This window comes from Aspergillus brasiliensis, assembly GCF_001889945.1.
Source record: "Aspergillus brasiliensis CBS 101740 unplaced genomic scaffold ASPBRscaffold_8, whole genome shotgun sequence".
Taxonomy (NCBI): Eukaryota; Fungi; Ascomycota; class Eurotiomycetes; order Eurotiales; family Aspergillaceae; genus Aspergillus; species Aspergillus brasiliensis.
In genome coordinates this window covers 1,366,955-1,390,169 of record NW_027137449.1, presented here as the reverse complement: position 1 = coordinate 1,390,169, position 23,215 = coordinate 1,366,955, and the positions used below count along the sequence as shown (strand labels likewise).

General features: G+C 51.1%; 7 protein-coding genes across 7 annotated transcripts; 3 read left to right on the top strand and 4 right to left on the bottom strand.

Moving 5' to 3' along the window:
• Positions 1 to 46: 46 nt before the first annotated feature.
• cdc43 (protein geranylgeranyltransferase type I subunit CDC43) lies at positions 47 to 1,592 on the top strand (the record flags this gene model as incomplete). The annotated part of the gene is made up of 5 exons (XM_067621100.1): positions 47 to 643; positions 714 to 759; positions 846 to 1,219; positions 1,279 to 1,387; positions 1,450 to 1,592. The coding sequence occupies 5 exons, from the start codon at positions 47 to 49 to the stop codon at positions 1,590 to 1,592; spliced, it is 1,269 nt and encodes a 422-aa protein (XP_067478009.1).
• Positions 1,593 to 4,394: 2,802 nt separating this feature from the next.
• Positions 4,395 to 7,511, top strand: ASPBRDRAFT_677971 (non-specific serine/threonine protein kinase; the record flags this gene model as incomplete). Its single annotated transcript, XM_067628952.1, has 3 exons — positions 4,395 to 4,541; positions 4,603 to 4,750; positions 4,806 to 7,511. The coding sequence occupies 3 exons, from the start codon at positions 4,395 to 4,397 to the stop codon at positions 7,049 to 7,051; spliced, it is 2,541 nt and encodes an 846-aa protein (XP_067478008.1). The 3' UTR covers positions 7,052 to 7,511.
• A 459-nt stretch (positions 7,512 to 7,970) lies between these two features.
• On the bottom strand, positions 7,971 to 9,784 carry ASPBRDRAFT_128986 (putative l-fucose permease; the record flags this gene model as incomplete). Its single annotated transcript, XM_067618105.1, has 6 exons — positions 7,971 to 8,380; positions 8,504 to 8,734; positions 8,798 to 9,142; positions 9,218 to 9,435; positions 9,488 to 9,588; positions 9,650 to 9,784. The coding sequence occupies 6 exons, from the start codon at positions 9,782 to 9,784 to the stop codon at positions 7,971 to 7,973; spliced, it is 1,440 nt and encodes a 479-aa protein (XP_067478007.1).
• Positions 9,785 to 11,060: 1,276 nt separating this feature from the next.
• On the bottom strand, positions 11,061 to 14,356 carry ASPBRDRAFT_128724 (calcium-transporting ATPase; the record flags this gene model as incomplete). The annotated part of the gene is made up of 5 exons (XM_067618084.1): positions 11,061 to 11,172; positions 11,239 to 11,561; positions 11,623 to 13,938; positions 14,011 to 14,168; positions 14,239 to 14,356. 5 exons carry the CDS (start codon positions 14,354 to 14,356, stop codon positions 11,061 to 11,063), a joined length of 3,027 nt encoding a protein of 1,008 aa, XP_067478006.1.
• Positions 14,357 to 16,995: 2,639 nt separating this feature from the next.
• Positions 16,996 to 18,321, top strand: ASPBRDRAFT_197436 (14-3-3 adaptor artA-like protein; the record flags this gene model as incomplete). The annotated part of the gene is made up of 7 exons (XM_067621099.1): positions 16,996 to 17,099; positions 17,167 to 17,213; positions 17,276 to 17,295; positions 17,357 to 17,368; positions 17,467 to 17,741; positions 17,821 to 17,908; positions 17,965 to 18,321. 7 exons carry the CDS (start codon positions 16,996 to 16,998, stop codon positions 18,319 to 18,321), a joined length of 903 nt encoding a protein of 300 aa, XP_067478005.1.
• Positions 18,322 to 18,844: 523 nt separating this feature from the next.
• ASPBRDRAFT_45001 (eukaryotic translation initiation factor 3 subunit J) lies at positions 18,845 to 20,507 on the bottom strand. Its single transcript, XM_067625310.1, has 3 exons — positions 20,360 to 20,507; positions 20,181 to 20,254; positions 18,845 to 20,040 (listed from the first exon to the last, which is right to left on the bottom strand). Exons 1-3 carry the CDS (start codon positions 20,376 to 20,378, stop codon positions 19,333 to 19,335), a joined length of 801 nt encoding a protein of 266 aa, XP_067478004.1. The 5' UTR covers positions 20,379 to 20,507; the 3' UTR covers positions 18,845 to 19,332.
• A 372-nt stretch (positions 20,508 to 20,879) lies between these two features.
• Positions 20,880 to 22,481, bottom strand: aspf22 (enolase acuN; the record flags this gene model as incomplete). The annotated part of the gene is made up of 5 exons (XM_067618109.1): positions 20,880 to 21,234; positions 21,301 to 21,741; positions 21,810 to 22,149; positions 22,223 to 22,279; positions 22,358 to 22,481. 5 exons carry the CDS (start codon positions 22,479 to 22,481, stop codon positions 20,880 to 20,882), a joined length of 1,317 nt encoding a protein of 438 aa, XP_067478003.1.
• Positions 22,482 to 23,215: the final 734 nt, after the last annotated feature.

The following is a 23,215-nucleotide window of genomic DNA, read 5'->3' as shown; positions in this document are numbered from 1 at the left end:
CCGCACGGGAGAAGCTCATACTATTATTATCGCGGACACTGACATCATGACCGACGTCCCAGTCACCTTTACCAAAGAACGACACATCAAGTATTTCTTACGATGTCTCAAAACCTTCCTTCCCAGCTTATACACCTCCAATGACTCCAATCGCATGCTTCTCGCCTTTTTCACGGTCGCTGGCCTAGACCTTCTCGGCGTCTTGCAGAGCAAAACCACCCCCGAAGAGCGACAAGGATACATCGACTGGATCTACCACTGCCAGGTTCCTACGGGCGGATTTCGAGCCTTCACCGGAACGGATTTCGGCGCAGAGAATCGGACCCCTGAGAATGAAGCCTGGGATCCAGCAAATGTACCCTCCACCTTCTTTGCGCTGGAGCTCCTTATCATCCTAGGCGATGATCTATCGCGAGTGAAGCGGAAGGAGTGTTTAAAATGGTTGCCGCGGATGCAGCGTGATAATGGAAGCTTTGGAGAGGTGCTTGGTCCGGGAGGGAAGATTGAAGGTGGTGGTGATCTACGCTTTTGCTGCTTTGCAGCAGGCACGCGGTATATTCTGCGGGGGAATTGCGGGGAAGATGTGGACGGAATCAAGGACATTGATGTGGACAAGTTGGCCGCGTTTGTTCAGGCATGTCAAGTAAGTGACTTGCACCATTCTATTCCGAGTCCTCTGGTACGTGACTTGGGCTGACATTCAAATCTTCTAGGCTTATGATGGCGGTATGGGGGAGGCGCCCTTTTGTGAAGCGCATTGTACGTTCTATCTGGATACCTCGATCTGCTTTATGTTGAACCCCTTTATTATTATAGACTGCCAGCTTACTCGTATACCCCCACAGCCGGTCATACGTACTGCGCAATGGGCGCCTTGACCTTCTTAAGTCGTATGGCAAAGGACCAGAAGCCACCTCCAGTCCTTACGCCAGGCGCGAGCGAATTTGAGTCCTTGGTTCGTTGGCTCGTTGCCAGGCAAACCGCAGAGCTCGGCGACACAGAGGAGGACTCGGACGACGACGACAACAGCCCTGAGACGAATGAGGTTCTGAGACCGGTACCGGACACCGCTGAGGAAGTCAGCTTAGATGAGAGCCTCGATAAGCTCTCCGTTATATCGCCTCCAACAGAACAGGATCTACGATGTGCAGGCTTCAACGGACGATGTAACAAGTTTGCTGATACGTGTTACTCATTTTGGAACCTGGCGACATTAGACGTAAGCAATTACAGTTTGTGTGGTAGAGTGACATTACTGATCCAATCGTCGGGGGACAGATGATGGACAGGTTAGACCTTGTGGACACCAGTCGGAATCGACAATATCTCCTCGGCAAAACGCAGCACATCATCGGCGGATTTGGAAAGGGTGTGGGCGAGCCACCAGGTTGGTACATCTGAGGGTGTCAATATATCTTGGGAAAATCGTCGCTAAACTGACAACTGCAGATCTCCTACACTCCTACTTTGGGATGGTCGCCCTCGCGTTCCAGGGAGAAGAAGGGCTAGATGGAGTTGACCCAGCGCTGTGTATGAGCCATCGGGCAGTACAGCAACTACAGGCGCTCCCTTGGTGGAAACAAGGGATTTGAAGTGATGGGTTGTTGGATGTGGTCGGAAGCTTCTTTGGGTCTCGGATCTCGGTGAGATCGAACCTTGTCAATGTCATATACCCCAACCATGCTGAAGGAATCGCTTCATATATATAGGTATACTCAGTAATGAACCAACTTCATGAAACATCGGGTGAGCATCACCTAGCCTCTACTGTGTAGATAAGATGGCCCCCATAATGGGTTATCTTTTTATCCTATAGAAAGTAGTAAGTCACAGATGTGATGCAGTCATCGTATGATGTTATAATTAATTTCCAGCGTTTTCTTTCATGACAATTGAGTGACAGCCTCATGAAACGAGATGGACAATCCATACCAGAAGTGTGGGCAAGGGGGTTCACTAGAAGACACTAGGGAGGCATGTCATAAGCGAAGATCCTATCAGAGCATCAAGTGTTAAAGTAATCAGGGGGTCGGATTTGCCGGGAGCTAATTAGGGACTGCTGAGCAAAAGTTGACTAGACTAGACAGAAGCGATGACGATGTTGGAAACGGCTGTTAGTTAGTTAGGGAAATTCAGGGGCTGATGGCTGACTTGCTAGTTGAGTTAGTTCTGAGTTATGATGCTACGATCCACACCTCAATGGCTAAGTTGCTTCTTTTTTCCCTTCCTGCAACGGGAAGCAAGGCCGGGACCGAATGACATCGGCCTTCGGAGCGGCGGACAGAATGGTAATTTTCTTTTTTTTTGTCTTTTTTCTTTCTTTCCCTTGTCACGGTAATGCTAGTTATTTGGGGGGAATAGTTACAAGATACTGAGTACTGTCTTAAGTATTCAAAGAAGAACAAACCTCGAAGGTTTAGGAGTAATTTTAAATTCTCCTGACTTATAAGCCTATTTTATTACTCCGTAGTAAGTATTTAGAATAACATAATTTTGTAAGAACAAATAGTAATAGAAAAAGATAGTACTACTCAAGCCCGTCCAAAAGGTGCCTGAACGCAATGACAGAAACGGCCCACGTTCCCACCGGCTAAAATGTGGCCGGGCGGCTAAGAGTTATTAATTAAGTAGAAATGGATGTGAAGATGGAGGGGGAAATCGAAAAAACAGACATTGAAATCGTGGGTTTGACAATTCATAATATTTATGTATTATTATTATTGAGGGAATGAGTTTCGGGGTTTATGGGGGAAAAGAGGAAGGGGAAAAGAAACAATAATCATCTTGGGGGGGTCAAGCATTCATTCCAGTGTCGAATACTAGTTTTAACCTTCATACACTCCTTTCAGCATCATTGTCACATTCTATACTTTGTTCAATCACACACTCGTTTTGATTAGCCAGTATATTGCTTGGGGACCACAATTCCATCTGCTCATCATCATCATCATCATCACAATTATCATCACTCACCACTCCACACACACACAGGCCTCTCTCTCTAGTCTCTCCAGTGTCTTCCCTGTCCCGTGGGCTCATGCACGCCCCTGCCGGCTGTCGTCAGTCCCACTAACTCCGTCCTTGCCAGACTCTCTCCTAACCCAGTCCTCCTCCTCCTCCTCCTAACTAAGACTACTACTACTATTATTATCATCATCGTTCCTTTTCCCCTCCCAATCACCCTCAACTTCCTGCTCGCTTGCTGGTCGGCTGGCTAGAGAATTTGAGGCGTGCTTGTACTTTGCTTGCTTGCTTGTCTGCTGGCTAGCTGGCTGGTTTGGCTACTGCTTTATTGAAATTGCCCAGCACCTATCGTCATCTAATTCCGGATTTATTGTTTTCATTCCATCGCTGCACAGGTTGCCCCTCAAGCCACGGGCCCTGCCTCACTGCTCCTACTACTAATCATCACCTATCAAATTTTTGTCTGGCTGGTATGCGTTTGCCTTCTTTTCCAGAACAACCCCCCGCTCTCTCCCTCTCGTTCCTCTCTCCTTCATCCATTACCGCACTCTTGTTTGCAGCTTGTCGCTATTGAACCACATACCTTCCTGAAACAACACTAACGTTCACTGGATCTGTTACTATCTAGCTTAGTGTATCATCATCCCTTATCGGCCTCCCCTACCCTGCCCGTTCTTTCTCCGAATTATTGCGGTTCCGAGCTTTCCACACTCCTGCCGACTACTAGCTACTAGATAGCTACTACTACCACCACCGATTTGCGCGCCCGTCCTACGTTCCCTCGTGCCTCAAATTTCATTCGAGCTATCCACCCCTCATTCCTTTTGTCACAGATTAGACGGCCATAACTACTTTGGCATTTCGTCGGCTGTTCCATATCATCGCCTCCTTGATACCTTCCACTCCTTCTTACCCACGGAGGCTTCGACTTGCGATTTCTTGCCCCCACTCCTTACAATTGAAGCGACGCCTGTGGCCTTCTGTTCACCTTCTATATATTCCTTTGCGTTGGATGGCCACCTTTGACGACTTAATACCAACTCAGTCCCGCCCAAAACTTTTCAGACATACATATCCTATCTCCGCGGACTTCCCCCAGGCAGGCGGAGATAATCTCAACACATGCCACCTCCGAGGACGAGAGCGGAGGTCCAGGCCCAGAAACAAAAAGAGAAGGTGCGTTTCAGGTCCTCCATTTGGAAGGTCGAAAATCCTCTGTAATGCACACGTCCTGTTTCCCGCTACCTCCCTCTCTGTCGGGACAGACGCAGCATGCTCTATCGACCTCTCTGCTCCAGAATCAAAACCCTTCTCCTCTTGTCGTGGTCGAGGATCTAACTGACGGGGCTCTCGCGCTATAACAGCTTGCTCAATCATACAATGCGCTTCTAGAGTAAGCACAACCCCCGGTCTCGCCTTCGCCTTCAAGCATGGATGCTAACAGTAGCCGTCTCAATAGGGAGTTCTCTTCGAAAGACCTTCGCACTGTGGGAAACTACACGCTTGGGAGACTGATTGGAAAGGGTTCCTTTGGCAAAGTTTATCTTGCCTCACATAAGCTTACCAATGGCTCCAAGGTACGCCCATGACGAAGCCCCTTCCTTACGTGCCAGATAGGCCTGACCAGATTGCGCGCAGGTGGTGCTCAAGTCTTCGAGTAAGGAGGACAGAAATTTAGCACGCGAGATTCACCATCACCGCCAGTTCCTCCATCCCCACATAGCCCGCCTCTACGAAGTCATTGTGACGGAAAAGCTGGTCTGGCTTGTTCTCGAGTACTGCCCGGGTATGTGGCGAGACGCTGCTGTAGATGTAGTCGGATGCCACTAACACTTGAGTAGGTGATGAGCTTTACAACTACCTCCTTCGACATGGTCCGTTACCGGTAGACAAAGTCAAGCGAATCTTCACACAACTAGTGGGAGCCGTTGCCTACGTCCATAGCAAATCCTGCGTTCACCGTGACCTCAAGCTAGAGAACATCTTACTCGACAAACATGAGAACGTGAAGCTTTGCGACTTTGGGTTCACTAGAGAATATGAGGGTAAGGCGAGTTACTTGCAGACCTTCTGCGGGACAGTATGCTATAGCGCACCTGAAATGTTGAAGGGCGAGAAGTATGCTGGCGAGAAGGTGGATGTTTGGAGCCTGGGTATCATTCTTTATGCCCTGCTCGCTGGGGAACTGCCATTTGATGATGATGACGACCAAGTAACCAAAGCTCGGATCCTTGGCGAAGACGCGGTTTTCAACGATAATTTCCCCGACGATGCCAAATCTCTCATCAATCTACTTCTGTCGAAACGACCCCTTATTCGACCCAGCCTGGACGAGATCCTTGCCCATCCGTTTCTTGCAGAACATGCTCCCGAACAATTGGCGATACTTAAGATTCCGCGCCCGGCCGCCTTCTCGACCCCTTTGGAGAGAACCACGCTGCAGCGCATGAAGAGCGCAGGTGTTAACATCGACGAGGTTGTTGAGAGCGTTCTCTCTCAACGCTGTGACCCCCTCGCTGGCTGGTGGGCGTTGTTGATCGAAAAGGAGCAACGAAAGGAGCAGAAGAGGGAGCGTAAACGACGCGAGCGAGAAGCGGAAGCTAAGAATATTCGTCGCTTGAGTGCAGCGAGCAGTCGGCTGGAAAAGATCTCGGCCGCCCTTGTTGAAGTCGACGAAGAGGGCCATGCCTCAGACGCTCATCTTCGTGAGCGAGGACGGCGAGACAGGCGGAGCCTTCCCTCTCAGCTTGCTGTCCCAGAGCTGCCAATGCTTCCCGAGCCGGCACCCCTGCAGTCACCAGATTCTAGCACACCTCCGCCCCCTATTGACAAAGATTCCATTCGTTCTGCTAGTTCGACTCGGCAGCGCCCCCCACCACCACCGAAGGATCAAGCGCGACGGCCGAGCACGTTGCATGTGAGCGCATCGCAGCCTGAATTGGCCCAGCACAACAATGGCATTTTCAGACGCCGCACCGGTCGCCGCCAGTACCCGATAATCAGCCAGTTGGCCTCGTTGAAACACTGGTTTGTAGAGTCTGCAAAGAGGGCCAAATCTCCTCACGCCAAAGCGGCCGGGGGACAAGGAGGACATCGCAAGTTCCTTTCCGAGAAGTTGAGCCCAGCCAAGGGTCAGGATACTGGCAAGAAGCCCACCTCGGCATCTGGGGCCACCGCGCAACCAGGTGACTTGTTGACGCCAACGCAGATCAAGCGCTCATCGAACGCCAGCAGCTTAGCCCCGAGCAGTGCTTCCTATCCCAACAACCGGCATTCCTACCCTCGTCACAATCGTCCCCTGAGCACTAGCCAGAGGAACTCTCTCTCGCCGTCTCCGATCACCCCAAGAGGTTCATACCGGCGGTCTTCCGCAGGTCTACGTGGTCGCAAGTCCACTTCATCCTCCGTGTCCTCTATCCGCAGCATCCATCATGCCCATAGCCACTCTAAAGCATCATCCGTTTCGTCAAATAGTATTGGTTCAGCGTCGACTCCAACGGCTCGAATTTCAAAATCCCCTCACACATCAGTCAAAGTCCTTCCCACGACGCCAAGTGCTTCTGCCCGGTTTCCCAGCAATATTCGTCTAGTGCGGGGCACGCAGAACGGATTCCGTGACATCGATGATCCTAACGGGAGAATCAATAACATGTTCAATGAGGCCGCACCACCGCCCCTGCTCTACTCCCCTTCGTCAAGCCTCGTCTTTGCACGCCGAAAACGATCCGCTTTCAAGGGGCCTATGGTCCACACTGCCAATCTTATGGTATCTGGTGGAATGGCAGGCACAGAGTATCCAAATGGCGACATTGGTACTGGAGGCCCTGCAGTCGCCGCTGCAGCTCGACCTGGGGCACGCAAAAGCCAAATTATAGAAGAGGAAGAAGACATGGACGAAGATATCGAAGAGGTCGATACATTCGAGGGCTTGGACGAAGGCCCAGGCTCACCTGTCGACTCCACTGCTTCAGAAGAACACACAGGCGCTGGGCATCTGGCCGGATCGTCCCTTGGGCGAACCGGCAAACCGACTCTAGCTCCTGCTGCTGAACTCGAGTCGACTCCACGCCCACCCCATACATCTTAATTGAGGGACACCCGAATAGAGTGCGGTGTCTCAAGAGTCAAGAAGACAAAAGCGACAGCGATTATAGAGTACAGCCTCGCTGAGTACATTGTTGGCATGTTTGATTTGTTATTTCTTCTCATACACATTTATACCCCTTTTTCTTTGCGTCTATAAGGAGCTAAAAATTCTTGGACATTGATTTCCCATCTGTTCTTCTAGCCTTTTCTTCATGATGCGGCGCGCAAAATAATGATCGGATGACGAGTTGGGAGGCGTTTGTATACCATCCCATCCCTCTTGTTTTCCTTTATTTTACCTCCCTTCTTCTTCTTCTTCTTCTTCTTCTTCTTCTTCTTCTTCTTTCCTTCCTTCATCGTATCTATCTTGAGAAACTTGAAAGATGCTTATCTTCTTTTACCAGGACATCGGATCATGCACACCTTTTTGCATTCCCTTTCTGTGTATCCTATTACGCGTTTATCGTTTACCCCTTCACTATTGTCCCATACCTTTCCTGCTTGTACTTGTTTGTTTCTAGAGATATCCCCTTCATACGGCTGCCCATTGAAATACTCAAATTCTGGATCTTATAGTTGGAAGAGGTGTCGCGCAAGGCTGGTTCCTAGGTGCAGACGCGAGGAATGCCCCTTGGTGGTTAATGCAGTTTAGATTTGTCCACCATCCATTGTGTGCGCTCTCGGCCTTTTTTTGATCCTGGATTGTGTACATGCCCGATTCTGTTTCTAATAGAATAGACTTCCCTTCAATGCCCACGTCCGCATCTAGAATATATCCTTATATAGTAGTAAGCATAAAAAGTAGATCATTACTAATGAGCTCGTAAATAACATGAGATGTCATGACGGATGTTAGACATGCATAGCATATGCAGCGCTGAGCAACAGCATCCGCCGTACTGCATTCCTAGTGAAATCAATCACCTAGTATAATCCTCCCTCGCAATCCCCTCTCCCTGCTCTTTCTCCATATCCGCCAACCCACCACCACTTTCAACATCCTTCGGGCTCACACTAGCTTCATCTCTCAATCCAATATCACTTTCCCCAACCTTATCAACCGTATCACGATACGCCGGCACAAAGTTCACCGCGATCGCATACGTCCATGCCACAACCATGAACATGGTAGGAACGATCATCGCAAACCCCGTACTATTCCGCATATCGGCTACATGACCCAAGATCGGAGGCACCACGGCACCACCGGACACCCCACCGACGATGAAGCCCGAGCCGCGCTTGTAGTGCCGGCCGAGGCCGCGGATACCTAGTGCCACGATGGTGGGGAAGCAGACGGATTCGAAGAAGAGGGTGAGGAAGAGCATTGCTAGATAATCAATACATTAGTGTGTTGTTTTTCTTTCTGTCTTTCTGTTGGTCTGAATTGAATGGATGGATTGATGGATGGATGGATGGATGGGAGGTGAGGGGGCGGAGGAAGGAAACGTACCTATGCCCTTTTGATCACGTTGGGTTATGGATGCAGCGATGAATGCTACGGTAAGTGAGAGATATGCTAGAAATACCCAGCGGGCTTTGACGAATCTCATGATGATCGCGCCGAGGAACCGTCCCATTGCAAATGCTCCTTGTGCACCGGCGAGGTATTTGGAGCCTGTGGCGCTGGTGGTCCCAGGCCAGGTTTCAACAACGTAGTTGATGAAGTAGCCTGCGATGGCGACTATGGAGCAAGCAGTGGGTTAGTATTGTTGGAAGGTGTACTGGGTGAAGGGATTGCGTGTACCTTGGGCGCCGGTATAAGTGAACTGCGCCAACGTAGCGTGAAATAGTCTGTACTGTTTCCAGAATGGCTTATCCTGTTCGCCAACGTGCGTTTCGGCTACCTGAAAGGCCATGTCTTGGTCGGTCACTTCGGGGATGGTGGAAATGAAGAAGACGCCGGCGAGAACGAAGACAAAGATTCCAATGGCAAGATACACCCATTGTACTCGTTTGAGGGCGTTCACGTCATCCTCGGTCGACGTGAAGAAGACGTACGATGCTAGGGCTGGTGCGACGCAGGTGCCGATGCCGTTGAACGCCTGGGCGAGATTGATTCGGATTTCAGCGTACTTTGGTGGACCACAGACTGATTGTCAATCAATCATTAGCAAGATTCCTCGCTATACTCTCTCACGGGGTCAGCGGGAGAGGGTTGACTAACCCGTAAGGTACGGATTGGCAGCGGTCTCCAACGATCCAAGGCCGGAGCCAATAACGAAGGTGGCTGCACAGAAGCCGCCAAACGATCGGTGTAAGCCTGCGGGCCACATACAGAGGGCACCGATGCCATATAGAGTCAGCCCGAAGATGAAGACGGTTTTGTATCCGAAGTGACGGAGTATGTAGTTTGCATATCCCAAGGACGCAAGTGGATAAGCACTAATGATCATCAGTTGAATGCGACATGTACAAAGCCTAGCAAATCTCTGACCCAAAGTAGGCTGCTTGGAGACCTGAAGAGCGTGTCCGTGTAATATGCAGAGTATTCTGGAAATGTTTATTGAGTGTGTCGAGCAGGCCGTAAGCAAAACCCTAGTGGCAAGTTGGGTTAATAGACTTGATCTAGTAAGGGTTGGGCGGGGGTATAACTTACCCAGAGAAAGAAGAGTATAGTAACAAGGGTCAAGGGCCAAAGACTTTGGCGTAAGGTCAGGGTAGCTGCAGAAGTAGTTCTGCTATTGTCAACTCGGAACCCAGACCGGGTCTTGAGAAAGTGTAGAAACCCCATTCTGTTGGGGAGGGAGGGAGGAGTGAGCCCAGGGCAACGATGGAAGGAGAATACGATAGATGAGAGGAAACAGACTGTAGTCAAGTATGTAAAGAAAGAAACTGAAGCAGTGGAACTAATGGGGAGACAAGCAATGCGTGCAGGGGTTCAAGCGCAAGAAAAAGCCCCAGACATTGGCACTCTGGCTCCTTATGTACTACTTCGTTCAGCATGAGGGCATCATCTTTGCTACCCATGTGAGTCCGTTCCTTGGCATCAACCCAGGAAAACACACTCTCTCGAAAGAAGAAAAGTCCCCCTCATTCCCCTCTCACTAAGAACTGACTTTGTAGGCCCAGCCAAGCGTGAAGACGGGCAGGAGCACCGCCATCCCCAGACTTCTTCCCCACAAATCCAGACAATCCTTGGAAAGGATCACCGGTCAGAATCCGCCAGTGAGGAGTTGAAACGGGCCGACATCCCATGATGCGTAGCGCAGCCAATCTTTAGCCGTTAGAAGCCAGCTTAATTGCTCGAGTTGCGTCCATTTCAGGGTGACATTCCTCGTAAAGCGCGAGGGTCAATGGATGGTGGCGGGTAGCAGCAGCAGCCGTGAACTTCTTCTCGGCGGATTCCCCCGCACTGATTTGGTCTCTACTGAGTGAGTGAGAACTGTTAGCGAACATGATTTGTTGGCTCTGACTTACCTTGTTAGTGAAAAGAAAAGAAAGGTTAAGGTGGCTTTCCAATTTTCCTATTTGCTCCTTCAACCTTATATCCTTTTGGCTGCCTTGACTCCGCAGTTGGGGGAATTAGGCTAATGTCCCGACAAGACTGGCCATGCACGTCCATCTGCATGTGCAACAGAAATCAGATCTTGTTGCCTGCTAGCAAGGGGAATAATTGATTTATGGGAGGTCACTGAGTAGTCCCGGCTGAGATCACATTTGCTGGGTCTCCACAAACTGAATCTTGAAAGGATGCGAGTGATTGTTTCCTTTGGAGGCAATCCAACTGCATGGCCCCTGTCCATGTCACGGGGACCAGACAACGTGACCGTCAATTACTCCCGACTTTCATACGCTGTCCAAGCTTACAATCAAGGAGAATTCAAATACAAGACACAGATCGTCTCTTCGTTGTTCTTATGCAATCAGGACATCCAACATGTTTACATACATGTGTAATCAACCACCCAACAGAAGAAACCCAAAATATAACAGGGCTGGAGGGCCGATATCTATATCTATCATCAACGCACCCCCTCATATTCGAGTCATCACGTCGTTGCTCAAATCTACGCCCTCTTAGGCTTTCCCACCCCTCCATTCTGTTGTTCGACGGGGGATCTTGCCGGGATGTTATTGTACAGACGACGTTCCGCCAACTTGAGAACCTCATCGATGAGCCTAATTTCTCAGTCAGCCAGGCAACATTCCCAACGGGGAGGGAGGGGGTCTCATAAATTGACTTACACAACCGGGGCACTAATGGCCACAACAGCCTTCCATTCCATCCAGTCCAAGGGCAGGATCGAGAACAAACCCTGCAAGAAGGGAACATACAGGATCGCAAAGTGCAATGCCATCGAAAGGATGATGGCACCGACCAGCATGATGTTGTTCCAGAGAGGGAACGTAAGAAGGGATTCGCTGGACGAGAGTGCGTTCATGGCGTTCAGCATCTCAATGACGACCAGGATCGAAAGAGAGACAGTAGACGCCGCGCGGGACATATCGTTCGAGAACATCTCGCATCCAATCTCAGGGAACTGAGAGGAGCACTTGTGGAAGTGAGACTGCGTAGGGATTAGCAAAGCCGTGAGGAATTACAAGCAGACTGGATGACGCATATCTTACCAATTGCCAGAAGGAGATCTGGGGACCTTCGGGGTTGTACACAAACCACCAAACGTAGCCGAAAACAGTAGCCGCACCAACATAAGTACCGATCACCAAGTATCTGAACAGAAGCCAGCCGCCAACCAGAGGTTCATCGCGTTTGCGGGGTGCGCGTCTCATCACATCATGATCAGGGGGGTTGAAAGAGAGCGCGGTAGCAGGCAGGCCGTCGGTAACAAGGTTAACCCAGAGAAGTTGCACGGGGATCAAGGCCTCAGGCATGCCCAAGGCGGCGGTCAAGAAGATCGATACCACCTCGCCGATGTTCGAAGAGATGAGGTAGCGAATGAACTGCTGAGTGTTGCTATAGATGGAACGTCCCTCTTCCACAGCCACGGTAATGGTGGCAAAATTGTCGTCGGCCAAAACCATATCAGCAGCCAGCTTAGCAACGTCGGTTCCGGTTCCCATGGCCACACCAATATCCGACTTCTTCAGCGCAGGGGCGTCGTTAACACCGTCACCAGTCATGGCAACCACATGGCCTTGAGATTGGAGAAGATCGACCAGCTTAGACTTGTGGCTAGGCTCAGTGCGGGAAAACAACGAAACAGTCTTAACAGCCTCAAGTTTCTCAGCGTCCGAAAGACTGTCAAACTCCCTTCCAGTAAGACTCTTGCCCTTGAGATCCTCGCCCTCGTGGAAGACGCCAATCTGACGGCAGACCGATTCAGCGGTGTTCTGATTGTCACCGGTAATGACGATAACCCGAATTCCAGCCTCGTGGCATTTCCTGATGGAAGCCGCAACCTCAACGCGGGGAGGATCAAGCATAGCGACAAGTCCGATGAGAGTCATGTTTTGTTCCAACTTAGCGTAGTCCTGTGTTGATTGAGCGTTGTAAAGTAGGGGATTGTTGCCGACACCGTCGACACTAGCCAGAGCCATCACGCGAAGACCGCGGCTACCGTAGCTCACAACTTCAGCAGCGAGCCGGTCAAGATGGGACTTGGTGAGAGACGCCCGTTTTCCGTCAGCTCCAAGAAGAACATGAGAGCACCGCTCCATGATAGACTCGGGAGCGCCCTTGACGAGTAGCTTCTGTTCCTTATCATTTCCAATGAGCACAGACATGCTCTTCCGGTCACGCGAGAATTCGTAGGTTGCCTTCAAGGGCAGACGGGCTTCGTAGTGCGCGCTTGCAGCATGGAGTCGCTGGGAGGCGGGGAGGCGAAATAGCTTCGCATTCGTAGCGGCATCATCGGTACCAATCTTCTCGACCAGAACACGCAGCGCACCCTCAGTAGGCTCACCGATACAGGAGAATGAGCCGTTCTTCGCATCGTGGGCCAAGGTCGCACTGTTGCAGCGAGCCATAACCTCCACCATCTGTCGAACAGTGGCCGAGGACACGGCAATGTTCTGGAGTTCCTTACCATCGCGGGTGACTTTACCTTCAGGCGCAAAAGTGGTGCCTTCGATATCAATCTCTTCAACACCGTTGCCGGCCACATTCAAATGCACCATCTTTTCTGCGCTCATTTGGTTGGTGGTCAAGGTTCCGGTCTTGTCGGAGCAAATCACACTGCAGCTGCCGAGAGTCTCCACGGAGGGAAGCGAACGGACCACTGCGTTCTTCTGGGCCATCTTGCGAGTACCGAGTGCGAGACAGGTGGTGATGACAACAGCCAAACCTTCGGGAATAGCAGCCACGCCCAGAGACACTGCGATCTTGAGATAGTAGATAGCTCCCTTAGTCCAGCCTCCGTGAGAAGGGTCGTTGAAATGCTCGATGTTGATAACCCACACCAGGATACAAATGACGGTGATCACTTTAGCCAGCATGTCTCCGAAATCATCGAGTTTCTGCTTCAGCGGGGTTGGCTCCGAGATCTGGGAGGTGATGCTCTCGTGAATGTCACCAATTGCGGTCGATCCACCAGTCAAGACCACAATGGCGGTAGCGTGTCCATTGACAACGGTGGTACCGGAGAAAAGCATGTTGGTTTGATCCTGCTTGACAGCCTGCTTGTCATGAACAGTGCGGACATCCTTGCTCACACTCTCACTCTCACCGGTCAGGATGGCTTGATCAACTCGGAAGCTGTTGCTGTGGACGGCCAGTAGCCTGCAGTCCGCTGGAATACGGTCTCCAACTGCAACAACAATAATATCACCGGGAACCAGGTCTTCAGCCTTGACGCGCTTGGTAACGCCATCACGGACAACGGTGGCTTCATTTGCAGAGTATTCCTGGAGAGCAGCAATAGCTTTCTCAGCATTGCTCTCCTGGGTAACACCAACCACGGCATTGAGAATCAGAATCGTCAAAATCTATGAAATAGCATAAGTCGTTAGTGTCTTGGGTCGAGGCGCGCCAAACTCGGGAGGCTTTCAAGCTCATACCACAACGGGGTCAACGAAGGCGGACCAGTCATCCCCTTCTTCGAAAAGAGCCAGAACGAAGGATACAGCAGCGGAGCCCAGGAGGATCAGGACCAGTTGGTCCTTGAATTGTTCCAGCACAAGTTGCCAGAGAGGGGTCGGTGGTTCTTCCGCAAGGGCTATGGAAGGTTTGAACGGCCGGATCAGTGCCTGCGACATTGCTCACGGGGAAAGAAAGCTGGAACATACCATTAGGACCATACTTTTTCCTGGATTGAGAGACCTGGTGTTGCGACAGACCAGAGCTCTCTTTGACGTCAAAATGGTCCAGCACTTCGGCTGGGGAATAAAGGTAGGAGTGCTCCATGTTGGAACTCCCAGAAAGCGCAAGGTGGCCTGGAGCGGGAGCAACAAGAGAGAGAAAAAGAAGGAAGAGATCGGGGATATAACCCAGATCAAGACATGAACGCCAAGTGGCCGGAAGCTTGGGACCTAGTGAGTGGCACTGTAATCAAGTCGGAGAGGTTAGTCCCCTAGCGGGAAGGATCTAGAAGAGCACCGAGTAGGAATAGATAACTAGTAAGATTAGGATGGGGAGTGGAAAGCGGACACACCAGATAGTTAGTTGGTACGTTGTTAATATTACCGGGCAAGACAATACCAGATACTACTCCGTACCGTCGGCCAAGCCTGGGGAAGGGGAGGAAGGAAAGAAAAGAACACCTGTGTACTTTTCTGACCTCTGGGTCTGCGGTTTGTAAGAGGATGGCAAAAAAAACGATGATTTTTGACTTATAAATAAATGTCCCATTCCATACAAGAACCGAATGATGGGCCAGGGATTTTGCCTCTGGGGGCTCGGGAACCGTGAACCAGAGGCGGCTTTGTCAGGCACTCAACGTGTTCTCTTCAATTGCGGTGTCTGGATCCATTTGGTCCCCCCCCGTCGCTGCGCCAGAATTGCCGGTTCCAAACCGACAGGGCTGAACCATGCCATGACCGTGCTTTTGCGAGTCCGGGCGTTGGAGTTGGCCTGTTTAGTAGTCTCTACGACTGGCTTACACTCATTCTTACAAAGGTTCTGTAGCCGTGTGTCTGTTATGTTTGGTTTTCACTCAAGTTCATGAAGAAACCAAGCTGAAGAAAGTAGTGATCAATTAGGAAAAAGGGAGAAAAAAAAGAAAAGAAATTAAAATAAAAAAAAAGGGTCGCATTCTCCCCCCAACATTGCACAGCCTTCTTAATAGTTTTAAATAATCATCCTAGTTCCTACGTATCCATTTTCATTCTCGGCGTTATCTCCCTCAACTTGTCTCTCTCTCTCTGCAAGCGAGAAACCCACCGCTCGGCCATAACAATACCGTACACTCTCCACTGCGAAACGATGATGCCTTCCTGGGCAGCCCCAAGATTCGAACTAAACCGCTCGTCCCATACAATTCGCAGTCATCCTGGTTCATTTGGCGCTCTTTCAGCGGGGTCTCCCTCCTCGGATTGGAAGGTGCTGCATAACACTGGTGGAGGCCTCTCTTCTCTCGTAGATTTTGATTCGATTCCGTGCTTTCCGCCATGGTGTCGGACCCGGAGCACCTGCCCCAAACAAGTCATCGATCTTCCACCCATCCACACCAGAGGGTGCGACAGCTTGCCTAGTCCGGCCCTTGTAGGCGCCTTGTAGGGCAGAGGGCCCGTCCACACTGCTCCAGAGGATGATTTCATACCATCCAACGTTGTATTGTATTGGTGGCTCTTCTGAAACTGCAATGTTTTGACTCAGCAGCCCGCTTGTCTGGGCGGTTGTTGCAAGTACTGCGTAATCTCCGCAGGAAGGGTGTATGTGTGTATTTAGGAGTAGGGAACCCATAGTGATCTTTTTAGTCTGCATGGCCAAAAGCACGGTCAACCTAACAGGGACAACTAAAAAAGGGTTTCTCTTTAATTGGGCAATAACCGGTGAACTTGTCATCTGCCGGGTTCTCAACATCTTTTTTCTTGTCTCGTGCGTTCTGAATAGACGATCGTCGGAGATATGGAGCATACCTCAGGGTACCACCGCCCGTTGAGGGTGGAGAAGCGAGACGTATAACATCTTCACCGGTTATGCGGTAGAAAGTAACCGGCAGAATAGGACAAACTTGGCAGTTTAAAAGAGACCAGGGACCAGAGGGATGCTGGTCCTGATGAACAGAGGCGCTTGGTGGTCAACTCAAGGGGAAAATGTGTGTGATCTATCTACCAACATGAACTGGTAGTTTATCATTAGCCGCCCTCTGTGATTCCCGACTTTTGCATCCAGTCACTTATTCATGGTTGCCTGAGTCGATTTCAGCTATGGGTTTCTGAAGAATTACCCCTATCCACGGCTTCTATACTACAATATTCTTACTATTTTCGTTCGACATAGTTATACTCTCCATTTGGGGTTGTTGGGCTGTTTGCTATGCCGCATAATTGGGGAGTCTTTTCACTAATAATGGGAGCGACCGCTCAACTAGGGAGTCACTAACCCATTAATTGCTTAGTTGGCTTTGGACCGCGGATGGGTTATTGCTCGATTACGTCAGGGTCCAGTGACCGGCGGAAGCAGGTGACCAGCAGGAGACTTACTGCTGACTCACCATGACGCTGCCTGAGGCTGCAAGAGCAAACATCGCAAACAGGCGAGGCGCCCGCTTCTCGCTAAAGCTGGCTGGTCGTCACCTTCACCGTCCATCACTCGTTGCTGGAGGATCACATCTGCCAAACCTCTCGTGATTCCCATCTTCTTTTCATCCCATTCTCCGTTGTCTCGTGCTCTACTTCGGTATCCTGCACCTCTACTCTCTCCTTTCCACCGTCTACCAAACCAACCACCGTCTTTCCTAATCCCCTTATCTCCATCAAATCGCCTACTATGACTTCTGAGGTATGTTATTCCACCCCCTCAGCCTGACCCCTCTCTCTCTCTCTGCTCTGGCGGCTTCGCCTGGTGTCCGTCCAGTTGCAGCCATTTAAATCCCTGACCGCATGAATTCCTATGTCTGGGAATTCTCTTCTACTCTCTCAGTCGTTGCGTCGCGATTAGTCTGGACTCAGCTAACTGTTTCCCCCCTTTACTTGCAGCGTGAGAAGTAAGGATCCAGACCCGTCTCGACCAGTGACCGACAACAGCAACACTGACACTTCACCCTTCTGCAGCAAGACGTTCCTCGCCCGGCTCTGCGAGCAGGCTGAGCGCTACGATGGTAAGACGCCTGTTTACTGCTCTGCCATGTTGGCTTCACATGCTGATCCCTACCGCCTATAGAGATGGTCACGTACATGAAGGTCAGTAGCCGCCTGTCAGCCCCTGGGCTCTCAACAAGCATAATCGCTAACTATTGTGCAGGAAGTCGCCAACGTATGACCCCCTTACCTCCCTCTGACGAGAAGCCACCCCCCTTTTTTTTTGCCCCAGTAACCCCCTTTTACCCGTGGGTCAAGCTGACCCCGCATCAGATTGGAGGCGAGCTTTCCGTCGATGAGCGTAACCTTCTTTCCGTTGCTTATAAGAACGTGGTCGGTACCCGCCGTGCCTCGTGGCGTATCATCTCCTCCATTGAGCAGAAGGAGGAGTCCAAGGGCTCCGAGCAGCACGTTTCGATCATCCGTGATTACCGCCAGAAGATCGAGACCGAGCTCGAGAAGGTCTGCCAGGATGTCCTCGATGTCCTGGATGAGTCTCTTATCCCCAAGGCCGAGACTGGCGAGTCCAAGGTCTTCTATTACAAGATGTGAGTCTGGGTTTCCCAGAGAGCACATGTCTACTGGCAGATATATAAGGGCAGGGGCTGACTCTTGTACGAACTGTAGGAAGGGTGACTACCACCGCTACCTCGCTGAGTTTGCCTCTGGCAACAAGCGCAAGGTCGCTGCCACCGCCGCCCATGAGGCTTACAAGGTGGGTTTTTCAGGTCGCGTGCTATTTTGGAGGACTCGCACTAACGATCGTGACAGAATGCTACCGATGTCGCCCAGACTGACCTTACTCCCACCCACCCCATCCGCCTTGGTCTCGCCCTGAACTTCTCCGTCTTTTACTACGAGATCCTGAACTCCCCCGATCGTGCCTGCCACCTTGCCAAGCAGGCGTTCGATGACGCCATTGCGGAGCTCGACTCGCTTTCGGAGGAGAGCTACCGTGACAGCACCCTGATCATGCAGCTCCTGCGTGACAACCTTACTCTGTGGACCTCTTCGGATGGCAACGAGGCCGAGGGCGCTGCCCCCAAGGAAGACAAGCCCGAGGAGGAGACCGCCGCCGCTCCCGAGGACAAGGGTGAGGAGGCCAAGCCTGCTGCCCCTGAGTCCTAGAGGGGTGGTATGTGTTCTTGTGTATCAAAAACAGTTGTCCCCGACGTGCCAGTTCAGGTATGCGAATACTACCCGGAACCGCTTATGAAGGTGTTCTTTAGCTGTGCGAAGGGTCTGGACCGGCACATATCTTCCACTTGTTCGGGATCCTGTGGGTCGGCCGGCGGAGTTTGATATTTGGAGAGCGAAGAAAAGGGGCTGAGTGGAATTTACCTCTCTTTTATTCTCTCTTTATTCACCCCCAGCAAGATACAGTGTCTTATTTCAACTTTTTTATTCACCCCCACGCCCCTTTTCCCGATTTCCCCCTGCTGTTTTCGCTCGTACGTGTTAAGAGCCTTAAGCTTTACAATATCTCAAATCAAAGTAACCAGTTCTCTCAATCCCAAGAAGATCTAGTCCGTAGCAGGGATGGATTCATTATCTTCTGACTGCTAGAATTACGTGGACTTCATGGGCCGTGACTCGATACTGCTGCTTTTGTAGTCTTCGGCGTTATCGTGATGAATATATAAACAGCCATACACAATTGCCCAACCCCCACTGGCTGTACAGAACATAGACCTCACCACCTCTTGGGTACTTCATTGAGTCAGTAAGTCTACCCCCAGGCTTTGGACAGTTTATCCTATAGAAGCCACGGGTAATTGGTAGCAAGTGAACAACTTGTGGCAATTTCTATACTAGTTAGAAACATATATGCTACCGACGAATATGTACGAGAGGTAGCCATGCTTTCTAAACCAAACGTAGAAAGAATAGCGAAAAATGGAAGAGGGAAAAGGACATTTTATGACGGATATACAAAAAGATGTCGCCGGATGGACATGGCTTTAATATGCATGTCGGGACAAAGGCCGGTCTAGTAAAGATGCAGTGGATAATTGGAGGGTAAAGAATTTGAGAAATCAGAAGCAAATAAAGCAAGTCAGTCAAGGGTGTCGGTGGTGGTGGTGGTAGTAAAAAAGGAAGAAAGGTAAAAAGAAATATAAAATCTAAATAACAAACAAATCACATGAAGTCATCGTCATCCAACCCATCGTCATCATAAGAGTTGGTCTCAATCCTGTTCTCTCTAGAGGTGACCAGGGAGACCTTGGTCTTGGCCGCCTTGGTCTTCTTGTTACCCTTATCGGCGGCACGCTCCTCCTTCATCTTCTCGTTGCTGAGGGTGGTCAGCGAGGAAGCGATCTTCTTGACATCACCGCTGGGCAGGTCCTTGACGAGCTGCTTGACGAAGTCCTGGGCCCACAGAGCATACTGGGGCTTCTTCGACTGAGTCGTCAACAGAGGGATAAGGGTGGTAGTGACGCGGGTGAACTGGTCCTTGGTGGCGGGCTTGAAGAGAGGCATAGCCGACAGATCGACGGCCTGGGTCGGGTCGGCCGTGTCACTGATGACAACAGCCTTGGGGGCGCTGCGGTTGCGCATACGGTTCAGGTCGATGTCGCCAAAGAGGTCCTCGGCGTGCTTAAGGTCAGCGTCCTTCTCCGTCTTGCGGAGACGAGCTCTCCGCTCGGCCTCGTCCTCATCGCTGTCATCCGAATCCTCAGCATCGGCATCTGCCTTCCGCTGGGCCTTCTTTTCTTGTATCCGCTGAGCCTTGCTCTTCTTGTTGGCGGCCGCTTCGGCTTCGGCCTTGGCCTTGGCCTCCGCTGCCTTGGCGGCCTTCTCGCGCTCTACTTCAGAATCTTCGGCGGCATCCCAGGAGTCGAGGACCTAATCCATTCAGTCAGATTAGAAGCGAATAGGTGGGTGAGGAGTGTTTGATTGTTATAACGGGTGAAGCTGAGACAGTACAGCGCGGGGCAAATTGAGAGGCATGTTGAAAAGGAGGGCAAGAGGCGGCAAAAACTTACGTCTTCCTCTTCCTCATCGTCGAACTTACGGCGAGGAGCAACAGGAGGGGGAGAGACACTCTCCTCTTCGTCATCTAAAGAAGCCGTCAGTAATCGTGGCTGATATGCGTTTGAGTTGTCCCGCAATGTATTGTTCCTATCGCGGGCGAGGGCCACAAAAAATCCAAAAGAGGACTTACCCCACTTTGAAGGAGCCATGGCGGGCAAAAGTCGTCAAGTTTGGGGCGAAAATGACAAGCTGAAAAGTGAGTTGCGTGGCTGGCAGTAAAGCCGGTGATAAGCGTAAGACTCAGGCAGAGGCACTGGTGTCGTTGACGAGGTACTGCTGGAGGAGGGAATTTGTTTGAACGATCGAGTGGCTGATCCCGTGGGGCATGCGGCGCGGTCACGTGCAGGCGGGATGGCCGTGATGCCCAATCCTCATTCCTCGCGGGGACCTACTCTTAACTACAATATGAACTTTGGGGGGAAACAAAGAAAAGTCTCTAGATTGAAGGTGAAAAGAATTTTTTTCATTATGTGCCACTAAATTCAATTATTTGGCCTTTGAATTCGTCATCATAAATCTTAATCATCTCTGATGTTTTCGCCGCCTAGTTCCATCCAACGAAGCTGTTTCAAAGCAGCCGCTTGGAAAGGGCTAGTGGGGACCGCTAGGGCCTTGCACGGGTGACATTATACCGGGGAAAATGGCTGCATTTACAAGTTAACGGCGGTGCGGAACTTCTCACCGGCGTAGATGGCGTTTTCACCGAGCTCCTCCTCGATACGGAGGATCTGGTTCAACTTAGCCAGACGCTCGGAACGGGCAGGAGCACCGGTCTTGATCTGGCCAGAGCGGAGACCGACAGCAATGTCGGCAATGGTGACATCCTCAGTCTCACCGGAGCGGTGGGACACCATGACGCCCCAGTTGTCAGCGTAGGAGTCCTTGGCAGCCTGGATAGACTCGGTCAGGGTACCGATCTGGTTGACCTTGAGCAGGAGAGCGTTGCAGGACTTGAGCTCAATGGCCTTCTTGATACGTAGGGGGTTGGTGACAGTCAAGTCATCACTATACAAGATTCAGTTAGCCACATAATCCCTACGCAAGAAAACGTCTGTATCGAGAAGTACATACCCAACAATCTGGAAGTCAGAGGTCTTGTAGAAGTAGCTCCATGCCTCCCAGTCGTCCTCAGCGAAGGGGTCCTCAATGCTAACAATGGGGTACTTGCTGGCAAGGGACTTGTAGAGGTCGGCCAGCTGCTCGTAGGTGAGCCACTTGGAGGAGTCGCTCTCGGGGTTCTTGAAGTCAAGGTCGTACTTCTTGACGTCGGCCTTGTAGAACTCGCTGGAGGCAACGTCCATGGCAATGCTGATCTTGCCGGTGTAACCGGCCTGCTCGATGGACTCGGTGATCAGGTCAAGAGCCTCCTCGGCAGTCTGGATGTCGGGGGCGACACCACCCTCGTCACCAACGTTGCCAGCGGACTGGCCGTACTTCTTCTTGGCAAGAGCCTTGAGCTTCTGGTAGACCTCAGCACCCTGGCGGAGACCCTCAGAGAAGGAAGAGGCAGTGCTTCACGTTTTTTTTGTCAGTAAAACAAACCTCTACTTTTAAGGCGGCCATGGTGACGGGTAACTTACTTGGGGACGATCATGAACTCCTGGAATGCCAGGCGGCCACCAGCGTGGGAACCACCGTTCAGGACGTTCTGGAAGGGAACGGGGAGGACGTAGGGCTTCTTGGTGCCAGCAAGGTCGGAGATGTGAGCGTAGAGAGGGATGCCCTTCTCAGCAGCACCGGCCTTGGCGATGGCCAGACTGACACCAAGGATGGCGTTGGCACCGAGGTTGGACTTGTTGGCAGTGCCATCAAGCTTGTTGAGGAACTCATCAACCTTGGACTGGTCCTTAACATCGAGGTTCTCCTTGATGACGGCGGGGGCAATGGTCTCGTTGACGTTCTGGACGGCCTTCAGGACACCTGAATTCAAGCAGTTGATGTCAGCTGGATGTATTGATGACCAAATAGGCGGAGAAGGATGCTCTGAGCTTACCCTTGCCACCCCACTTGGTCTTGTCACCATCGCGGAGCTCGTGAGCCTCGTGCTGGCCTGAATTTGGAATGTTAGCCTGTCGCATATAGAGAGCTAGGGGACAACAAGGTCCTTGTTTGCGTGTGGACTACTGACCAGTGGAAGCACCAGAGGGGACAATGGCACGGTGAAGACCAGTCTCGGTGACAACGTCAACCTCGACGGTGGGGTTACCGCGGGAGTCGTAGACGGAGCGGGCGTGGATCTTGGAGATAGGCATGTTGATGGGCTGGGGGGAGTTATGGATCAGTGAAACTGAAGGGAAACAAAAGACGGCAGAGGGAGAACAAGGCCCAGATATAGGAAAAAACGGAGAGGCAAAAATGTAAGCGCTCCGGACTTGCTGTTTCGGTGTGCACTAGCAGCAGCGGGGGTGGGAAGGTGGTGAGTGTTCACCGAGGACCCAAAAAGAATGAGCGGATGGCGGATGAGTGACGGAGAACGGGGGGGAAGGAGAGAGGTGGAGAGGTCCGATCCATCAAATAGACCAGGCTCGGCACAGCCCAAGTTTCCCAAATGATCATCTCATCCTCACGGCTCGAGCCAGAGTGGATCAATGGAACTGGTGCTTAACCCGGAGATGCCAGATCATTGATAGATAGACAGGTGATGGGGTGATCAATGAATGAATGGATGGATGGATGGATGGAAGCATGGAGGGGTCAAGCACGACATGGTGGGATGATGGCGGGGTCATGACACGCAGCTTGAAGAAGAAGAAGAATGGGAGGAATGGGCAGGAGAGCAGACAGATGGGTGTGATGAGGATGATGATGATAATGATGGTGAGTATAGGACAAGTCACACTTACAGGACCTTGAGGATGATGGTTGTACTATCTAAGAAGGGTTTTGGAGAGTACTGGAACAAGAAGAGAGAGAAAGAGAAGAGTAAGTAGATAAATAAACACAAGCTGCTTCTTGTAAGCTTAGACCCAAACTCCCCCAAAGGCGT